General features: G+C 34.9%; 1 protein-coding gene across 1 annotated transcript; it reads left to right on the top strand.

Annotated features, from left to right (window-relative positions):
• The first annotated feature begins 246 nt into the window (after positions 1-246).
• On the top strand, positions 247-5124 carry LOC118479596 (protein FAR1-RELATED SEQUENCE 5-like). Its single transcript, XM_035974205.1, has 9 exons — positions 247-302; positions 1412-1635; positions 2015-2128; positions 2204-2774; positions 2985-3174; positions 3605-3864; positions 3933-4167; positions 4497-4732; positions 4986-5124. Exons 1-9 carry the CDS (start codon positions 247-249, stop codon positions 5122-5124), a joined length of 2025 nt encoding a protein of 674 aa, XP_035830098.1.
• The last annotated feature ends 5901 nt before the right edge of the window (positions 5125-11025 follow it).

The following is an 11025-nucleotide window of genomic DNA, read 5'->3' as shown; positions in this document are numbered from 1 at the left end:
TTTAAAAATGCTTTTAATTAAAAAAAATAAAAAGTAATATAATAAAACAAAAAAGTAATAAAAAATAATAAAGACAAAAAGACAAAAAAGAGTAATTTTACTAAAACTAACCATTTGGATTAAAATATTAAAGACATAATAAGATAAAATGTATTTAATATTAGTTTTAGTTACTTTTAACATGCGATTTTGATTTTTTTTAACATGCGAAATTAATTTTTTGAACATGCGAACTTTTTTTATTACATGCGATTTTCACTTTTTGGTAACAAAACGTGCGATTTTGCCATCGAGCACGCAATGTACGTTAAGGCATATTGTACGATATACTTTTTCTATATATATATATATAGAGAGAGAGAGAGAGAGTCCGGTTAAAGTACCGTGTTCCGTATTTACGAGCGTACGCTGTGAAATTACGCACGTTGTAAAACTCAAAACCCTAATCACACATGTTGAAAACAATAACATGCTTCATTACATAATTATAACATGCTTCATTATCTAAGTATAACATGCGTGATTATGGTTTTTCAACATGCGTGATTAGGGTTTTGAATTTTACAACATGCGTAGTGTCACAACGTACGCTTGTACGTTAAGCAATATTGTATTTTATACTTTCACCATATATATATAGGGAGGGGCTCATGCGAGAACCACCCTTATTGTGAGAACCTTGAGAACCAATGTGAACACAACCTAAAATAGCTAAAAAAACCTAAAAAAAACCTAAAAAAGCCTAACCCCCACCCCCCCCACCCCAAAAAACCTAAACCCCCCACCCCCCCCCCCCCCCCAAAAAAAAACCTAAACCCCCACCCCCCACCCCCCAAAAACCTAAACCCCCCCCCCCCACCCAAGCTAAAATGCTAAAAACTAAACCCCCAAAAAACCTAAAAAAATCTTAAAAAAATCTAAAAAAATAAAAAAAAAATCTAAAAACTTTTTTTTGAATTTTTTAATATTTTTTATGTTAAAATCGCTACTTTTAGAAGCCAAAAAAATTTTTTTTATTAAAAAATTCAAAAAAAAAAAATTTTGTGTGATTTTTAGCTATTTTTAGGCATTTTTGGTGTGTTCACATTGGTTCTCGCGGTTCTCACAATAAGAGGTGGTTCTCGCATGATCTTCTCCCTATATATATATATATATATAAATAGAGAGAGAGAGAGAGAGAGAGGAAGTGTAGGATACAAATCCCCTAATCGTACATTATATACGCGATATTCTCAGCCCTAGACGTGTCCTGATTCGTTTTTCACTCATAAGATTAAATCAGACAATTAATTCAATCATCTGAGGGCAAAATCGTCTGTTCATTCAATCAGCGAGAAGTTCGTTACACTAATATCCCGGTAATTATTATTCGAATCAGTTTCAAAAATTTTTCACAATTCTCAAATTGCAGTTTTCGTTCTTCTGTGATCGGGTTTGATTCAATTGTTTTTTCAATAGATCCACAGAGCAGCACCGCACGAAACACAGATGTTGATTTTGAAGAAGCTCGATTGATCGGTGATCAGGTTCAGTTATCTGCATATCAGAAAGTTACGATTAACGATGTTTTAAATCCGGAACCTGCAAATCCAAATCGAAATGCAAATACAAGTGGTGTAAATGAGTGTTCGAATGGTAATTATGTTAATTCAGATTGTTAAATTGTTCATAGATTTGTTTTGTTTAATCGTAGTAATGATTTTGTATTGTTGTAACTGATTTGGAGTTTGAATGTTGAGCATAATTGATATGAAAGCAATCTGTATAACTTCGCATGTTATGAGTCTGGCAATTTGCATGTGATGTTTTTTTTAAATGGTGATTTCGCATGTTATGATGATATAAATCGCATGTGTAAAACATATTTATCAAAATGGTGATTTTCGCATGTTACGCGTCAAAAAATTCGCACGTGTTGTTTTTTTATGATGAAATTATAGAGTTTTAAATACATCGCATGTTATGAGTCTGATAATTCGCATGTGTTTACCTTTTCTTTATTTGTTTTTTGTAGATGAAAAGATTTACACTCCTGAGGTTGAACCATCAGCTATACCTGTGGTTGGAATGCAATTTACCTCTATCGAACAAGCATACGTGTTTTACCAAACATATGCTAAGTTAGCTGGTTTTTCTACTCGGAAAGGTGGTGAAGTACACAGTGGTGGTATAACCAAAACTAAGTATTTTGTTTGTTCTAAAGAGGGACATAAGCCATTGTTTATTGACGATGCTTATTCGAAGTCAAAAAAGCCATTCAAATCAAGGAACAGGGGGACCATTAGAACTGGCTGCAAAGCTCAACTTATGATTTGCACTGTGGATGGTAGATCATATACTGTAAAGAAATTTGTTGATGGCCATAATCATAAGTTTGTATGTCCACACGATATTCATATGCTGCTAGCGTATAGGCAATTGTCAGATGTCCAGGAGGAGATGATATGGGAACTAGGCACTCTAAACCTTGGCCCTGTGAAAGCTTTTCATATACTGAGGAAATGTTACGACGGTTTTGATAATGTTGGCGCCACGGTTGATGATTGCAAAAACTTTAGGAATCGAATTAAAAGCTATATAGGAGAATATGATGCTGACATGGTGATCAATAGGTTGACCGACGAAAAACAGTATTTAGTTGATTTTTCATTTGAATATTCTGTTGACGAAGACAAACGGTTAACTGGTTTGTTCTGGGCCAATGGGCTATGCAAGCGTAACTTTATGGTGTTCGGGGATGTGATATCGTTCGATGCAACTTTCAAGACAAACAAGTAAGTGTTAGATAAAATGGTTTTTAATTGTTTTCGCATGTTATAAGATTTCCTAAACTTGCAATATCGCATGCTTTTTTTCATTGAATATTAGGTGTTGAATATATCACATGTTATACTGTCTATTTCGCATATAATATTATGACTATTTCGCATGTGATAATTTGTACTTCGCATGTGTACTAAATCTTTAATATTATGGAATTTTAGGTACAAGATGGTGTTTGTTCCGTTCACTGGGATTGACAACCACTGTCGAAATGTAAACCTTGGAGCTGGGTTGTTGGCATCGGAGAGCATTGACTCTTATAAATGGCTTCTAAATTCATTCGTAAAGCCATTTGGACGACAGCCAAAGGTTGTAGTGACGGACCAAGACCCTGCGATGAAACTAGGGCTGGCAAATCGTGTCTTAGCAGGTTTAACAGGTATTTGATAACGCGAACAACAAAAATTTTAAACATGAATACGACTCGTTTAACTACTTTATATCCAATGTCTATAAGACAGATGTATATTTTATGCACCTAGAAGGAGAAATAATGGATCCTAACTTTCAAATTTTGATTATTTTTAAAAACGTAAAAAATCACATGGTGTACTTTTCTGTTATCGTGTCCTAGCAGGTTACCTACATGTTACCTATTGCCAGCCCTAGATGAAACAAGCTATTGAGGAGGTTTTTTCTACCAGCAGACACAGATTGTGCATGTGGCACATAATGAAAAAAGTGGCAGATAAAGTATAGCATGCTATATTTTCTTTCGTTAGCGTTTTTTTTATAATATAGATTCGTTATGGGCTGATTTAAAAAGCATTTATCAGTATAGGTTGGACACGAGTTGTGCAATAATGATGATTTCAAAAGGAGGATGTGCGATATTGTATGGACTGATTCCATTGAGCCTGAAGAATTTGAGAGACAGTGGAAGTTGGTGATGATTGAGTACGGTCTCACTGAAAACAAATGGATTGACGATATGTTTTCGATGAGATACATGTGGATTCCGGCTTTTTACCGGCATGAGCCCATGTCTGGTCTCATGCGAACAACTTCGAGATCAGAGAGTGAGAATCATTTTTTTGCCAGGTGGCAAATTCACAACTCACTCTTGTAGAGTTTATGAATCATTTTGACGGTCCAATGGATGTCTAAAGGTTCAATCACAGAAAGAATGATCATATTTCAAGATATACTGAGCCTGATGATTGGAGCAAAACTACTTTGGAAAAAGATGCTGCTAAGATATACACCAGGTCTATATTCTTTTATCAGCAAACAGAGATATATGGAACTATTACCGAGTGTCTGCCGATGGACACCAAAATCGAGGGTCCACAGATAAAGATATCGTTGAAAGACTTTAAAGCTCATGGAGATGGGTTGTTAGAGGTAATATAGCATATATATTTGAAACATGCGATTTTGAAAACCACATGCGAAATTCTTACAGAACATGATTTTGCATATGCGATTTTTGATGAATGTATGCGATTTTAAATTAAAATGATTTTTAGACATGCGAAATTGTTCATGTACACATGCGAAATTATTATTATTTTTTTTGGTTTTCTTATGTGTGGTTCAAGAATCTTGAAAATGATGTAACTGCAAAGTGTAGCTGTTTGCGTTTTGAGCAATATGGGCTGCTATGTAAACACATCTATTTTCTTTTCAAGATGTTTGGTGTTAAAGAAATACCAAAAAAATATGTTATGAAGAGATGGACAAAGGATGTGGTCCCGAATGAATTAAACGCGATGTTCGATGTAAAGGTGGGTGATAAGGATGAGCAACACAAGGCTAAACAGATTGCTTGTGAAATCATCTACACAGGGGAGTATTTGGTTAGCAATTTGATATCCGACCCTTATCAACTTGTTTTAGTCAGGGATCAAACGAAGCAAATTAAAGAAAAAGTTGATCAGAGTCGTATAATCAAGCAGCTTGATCCAAAGTTTGACCATTTTTTAAAGCTCATTGGTTACCAACAACCAGTAACTAATGCACCTCCTACTGTCCGTGTTCCGGCTGGTATAAGAAACAAAGGACGTGGCTCGCATAAAAGGATTAAATCTAAGAAGGAACAAATGATCAGTCGCAAAGGAAAAAGGTCAAGGACATGTGGTGTATGCAACGAAAAAGGTCATGATATTCGGACTTGCGAGATACTGTAAGGCAAACAACAAAAGAAGATGAAGGGAGTCCAGATTGAAAAAGGATCCCAGGCATAAAGCCAACGAGGTCGAAGACGATGAAGAGGAAGATGAGTTCGAAGATTATAGTGGTGGTAGTGATGATGGCAGTGAAGAAGATGAGTGGGAGGAGGTTTCAGACGAGGAAGATTAAATTTGTTATCTGTACATGCGATTTTATACGAAACACATGCGATTTTATATTCATCTGTTTATATCATACATTCATGCGATCTAGTATGTAAACATGCGATTTTATATGCATCAGTTTATAATTAGTCTAACATGCGATTTCACTTTTAGTACATGTGATTTTGAGTTATCTTGTTTTTTTTTTTTTTTTTTTTTTTTTTGACAAAGATGTCTAAATCATTCATGCGATATATATTATAATGAAGCATAAGATGTATTTAAAACATGTACCCAAAACATAAATATAAAGTAGTTGTTATTGTCTAACACAGCTAAAACCATAAAACAATTAAGCAGAAATCTAGTTACTTGAAGCAAAGATTTTGTCACGTTAAGCCGTGCTGAACTCCATCTTCTCCTTCAAAGTGTTTAGAGCATCTTTCAAGAAAGAGAACGCTAAGTCATCAGCTCGAGACTGTTCCTTTATATGATCCAAAGCTACGTCTCTAAAGCTTGATGGTGGTTCTTCAAGTAGTCTCTCCCACATCTCTTGATTTTTCTTGATTTCTTCAAGAATCTTCCCCTGCACATCAAGAATCAAATGAGAAGAGGTGACATCGGTGCTTATTTCTGTCAACGTGCGAGTTGACAATAGTTCCTTTATTGCAATGTTTTTTTTTTATTTTTTCTGAATCTTCAGATGCCATTTTGTGGGTGTGTTGTGTGTGTTTTTGTGTTCAGTGTCTTAATATGGAAGGTAATTATCCCTGGATATTTTATATTAAAATAGTAAATTTGTTATGTAGGTAGGGTGGTAAGTTCAGTAGTATTTATGGTAAAATTGATCATTACAAGTCAAATTACAGTCACATCAGTAATAAATTCATTTTTTAATATAACATAGTTAATTTTTATTTATTTTAATTATTAATTCATAATTTTTTTTGCATTTTAGGACAAAGTTACATGAAAGTATTAGCAGCATTTTATTCAAAATCGCATATGATTCGAAAACGAATTCGCACACTTTAAGAAACCCCATACAACATCATTTTTTAAATCGCATGTCTGTTAAGAAAGAATTCGCAAACTATAAGAAATCTCAAACATTATTAACTTTTTTTTTTTAAATCGCATGTGTACAACTCCTGAATTCGTACACTATAAGACATCTTAAATATTATTAACTTTTTTTTTTTGAAATCGCATGTGTATAACTCATGAATTCGCACATTATAAGACATCTTAAATATTATTACCTTTTTTTAAAATCGCATGTTATAAAATATGATTTCGCACACTTTAAAAAAACACAACATTTCTTTTTGTCTGCAATGTTTTTTCGCACTTTTGATATGTACTTCGCATATTTTATAATTTTCATCCTGCATCATCTTCTTCAATAGACGGTCTATCGATTTGTTTCATTTCTGAACTTCCAAAATCAGCAGATAATGAAATCGCAGAAGGAGGTTGGTGAATAAGAATCTTACGTTTATTGTATTTGATTTATGGATCGAATTTTGATTACTAGTTGGATTTCGAATATGATTTTGAATAAGAATCTTACGGTATGATTGTGAGTTTTTGTTTGCTGATTATCAGGGGTTTTTGATTTCGCAATGGACGATTTTATTCTTGGCGGTTTCATATATATATATATATATTTTAATTTGATTAATTTAATAGTTAAGCACGGGGTTTAAATGAGATGATCTGACGGTTGTGGTTATAGCGTACATAATGCACGATTAGGCATATTGTATGATAACCGGCCTATATATATATATATATATATATATATAGGGGACCGCTAAAATGAAAACCACCTCCAGTTGTAAGAACTGAAAGAACCACTTTCTAGCCTTTAGATCAAGAAGATGGATGGGTGAGATTGAAAGTAACTAAAATTGATATTAAATAGATTTTGTCTTATTATGTCTTTAATATTTTAATTCAAAAGGGTAGTATAGTAAAATTACTCTATTTTGTCTTTTTGTCTTTATTATTTTTTATTACTTTTTTTATTATATTACTTTTTATTTTTTAAAAATAATTTTTTTTATTAAAAGCATTTTTTGAATTCAGATTTTTTAACCAAGCGAATTTTTTTTGCACGCCGATTTTTGGCGTCTCGTTTAACCGCGACGTTTTTTTACGTCCCTTTTTTTTCGTGGCGTTTTTATGCGCTACATTCACGCCTCTTGTTTTTACGCACCGTTTTTTCAAGCGTCATTTTTACACGTTTTTTTAACGCGCCATTTTTTACACGGTTTTTTACACGCCGTTTGTTACATGTTTTTTTACACGTCGTTTTAACGCCCCGTTTTTTTCACGTTTTTAAGTGCCGTTTTTAGGCCCAGTTTTAGACGCCGTTATTTTCCGCGCCTTTTTTACGTCACGTTTTTTACAAGCCGTTTTTACGCCCTATTTTTTACGTCCCGTTTTAACGCGCCGTTTTAGCGTCCCGTTTTTATGTCCAGTTTTTACGCGCCGTTTATACGGCCCGTTTTACGCGCCGTTTTTTTACGCCCCGTTTTTTTCGACCGGGTTTTTACGTGCGGTTTTTTATTCCCGGTTTTACGCGCTGTTTTTACACATTTTACGTTTTACGTTAAACTTTTTAGACTTTTTACGTTTTAAGTTTTACGTTAAACTTTTTACGTTTTACGTTAAAATTTTTACGTTTTACGTTAAAATTTTTATGTTTTACGTTTTACGTAAAACTTTTTACGTTTTACGTAAAAACTTTTTACATTTTACGTTTTACGTTAAAACTTTTTACGTTTTGAGTTTTACGTTAAAACTTTTTACGTAAAACTTTTTACGATTTACGTTTTACGTAAAACTTTTTACGCTTCACGTTTTTACTTTTTGCGTTAAAAAGTTTACGGTTTAACTTTAAAAAAAAACTTTTTTACGCAAAAACGAACGCACCCAGAAATCGCAAACTCGGGAGGTGTCTCAGATATATTGTTATCATCATCGACTAGGGGGGAATAAAAAACAACAACATCAAAACAAAGTGTATCTCGAAAAAAAGTGTTTTTCTTCTTCCTTTTTTTTTTTGAAATTAAGAATGAATACATACTACAACAACAACAGCATGTTTTTCTTCTTCTTTTTTTTTGAATCATATACAGAGTAGCTTGTTCATATCATTCTAAAATACAATTTTCACATCATTTCATTGTATATAATAAAACTCAGGTATACAAAGAAATGCAGTTCAGTATAACCTCACTCAAATTTGTCATCTACATAGTTAATCATCAATCACCCAATAGCATTCACAATTTATAAATTACATAGAATTTGAAACAAACACAGGAGAACATAAACTGACCAAATGATTAGGGGAGGAACAGAGGTTGGTTGTCATCACTGTGGCCCCTGCACCGGAGTCCCGACAGTCCGCCGCTGCCGTCGGAACCACCACTGATAATCCTCGAATCGAGCATCAACCGTTGCCAAGCCAGTCACCATCGTCATCTTTATTTCACCATTGCTGGCCCGAATTGCTTGACCACCACCACGCCGCCGCCGTTGCTTCGACGTCACCCACCGGCCACCACAGATAAAGCAGCCGTTATTCCATCGCCGCTGCTTCGACGTCACCCACCGGCCACCATAGATGTGAGGGTGTGCAGGATGATACAAAGAGGGAAAGAGGGTTTGTAGGTTAAGAGATGTGTGTGAGTGAGTTTGGATTTTAGGTTGACGTTGGTTAAATATTGGTTAAATGAAGATGGGTTTGAATTTTAGGGGCTTCAAGTAAGAGTTGTAGGTGTCTCTCGATGAGAGAGATGAAAATGAATGGGTTTGAAGTTTAATGACATAGATAAAAGAGAACAGATAGGAGAGAGGAGAGATTAAATATAATAGTCTGCTACCCATTAATGAAGAGAGAGAGAGTGAGAGATTAGACATTTGGGGTAAATGACCAAACTACCCTTTTGGTTGGCAGAATATGATTGGTGGAGAGTGGTTCTCATGGTTCTTACAACTAGGGGTGGTTTTCATTTTAGCGGCTCCCTATATATATATATATATATATATATATATATATATATATATATATATATATATATATATATATATCATGAAAAAAATTATATCATATTACACACTTATTTACTGGTTTCAAAGGCAAAATGCATGAAAGGATCACAAAACAAGCCCTTGTTCTAAAATCGTCAAAAGCAAGCCATATCTATGTAGCGTCGATGATACAGGAGCGCCAATGTGCCGAATGGCGGTTGAGTACAATCGCCAGAGAAAGGTTTTCGTGGCGGCAATGACCGCCGATTCATGGAGGAAAACATCAATTCAATTTTTTTGTAAGGTAAGATCTTAAACAAGTAATCCTATTTCTTGTTCTAAGGTTTAGATAAAGAAATTCATCTATAGGCATTCTAAAATCCAAGACGAAAATCATATTTCTAGTTCTATTGTTTCACATTATTAGATCTATAAACCAATTTGAAAATCATTTAAAAAAAAGTAAAACTTACACCGTTGGCCCTTGTGGTTTCTGTCATATTTCAATGTCGGGTATTAATAGTTTTTTTATTGCAAAATTAGGTATTAACATTCTAATTTGGCAGGTGGGGTGATGGGTGAATTTACATCGGTGAAACCAGTGATGGATTGTTGGTGAATGGTACGACGGTCGCCCATGTTTAGGGCAACGAGTGGCAGACTCGGAGGACGTGTGGGTGGTGGGGAATTATGGGGTGATGACTTTGGTGTAAAGTCAAAGTTTGGTGGTTTAGATTGGAGAGTAGTGTCAGAACGGGTGGAAGATGAGGGTGGAAGTTTACTAACCTTTGGAGTGGAAGAGGAGAAGGAAAGATTGTCCACTGGTGGCTTCAGCGGTGGTCCTTGCGAACGCGTATGAGGCATCCATTGCAAAACCGACAACGAAACAAGTAAGAAGACTCAAACAGAAGACTCAATAAAAATATAAAAGACATTAGAACTATTTAGACTACTACGACTCAAATAAACAATTAGCACGTATGATAACAAGTAAGTCCAAACAAAGTAGTCAACGCAATTGCCAAAGAGTCCCTGGCAACGGCGCCAAAAACTTGATGTGCTAAAAGTAGTTTAATAAAAGCAACCTAAACTAAACTAATTTAGACACTAAGTAATACTCTAGACTCTCTAAACTCGACTAAACTACTAACCTGCAAGTGAACCGATCGACTCTAGTAAAGCTAAGTAAGTCCGGAAATCGAACCCACAGGACTCTATTTAATTACGTTAACTAGACTCTCTAGACTTAGACTGACACGACACTAACTGTTTTTTTTTGGGGGGGGGTTTAAATATCCTAAAATCGCAAATAATAAAAACTAAGTAACTAAATTAACTAAGCCACGAATTATGACTTGGGTTCAATTCAGATGACAATGAAAGACTACCTAGACTAGAATCCTGGATTGTACTAGTTATGTTTTATTAGGATGCAGGTTAATATGGAACCGCTAAACCTATCGAGACACCGAACAGGACCCCCGTCCCTTTTCAGGAAGACATCTATGGAGCTCTAAAGGCTGTTGAAAACATCGGTTGGTCTAGACTCCCTCTCAGATTATCTAAGTGGTTTATGTAAGTACCCTAATTCGAGCTACTCCCTCTCGGACTATAAACCTATGGTAAACTTGGGTTCTTGGTTCGACTTGATAGACAACGGTTGACAAGGAAACTAGTTCATACTCCTCTCGAAGATCCTACCTAGCAATTTACCAACTTAGACCTACCAATAATCACGCACCTCTCAGCTATTGAGATTAGTAGAACACCTAGACCTACTCAATTATCATATAATGCTTCCAGGTATATCGGCGATTAACCAAACAAATCACCACACAAGATTATGATCTAGCATGACCCTATTATACGAAAGACATTCACC

Source organism: Helianthus annuus, chromosome 6 (genome assembly GCF_002127325.2).
Source record: "Helianthus annuus cultivar XRQ/B chromosome 6, HanXRQr2.0-SUNRISE, whole genome shotgun sequence".
NCBI lineage: Eukaryota > Viridiplantae > Streptophyta > Magnoliopsida > Asterales > Asteraceae > Helianthus > Helianthus annuus.
Note: the sequence above shows the minus strand (reverse complement) of the source record. Positions and strands in the feature narration are given on the sequence as shown.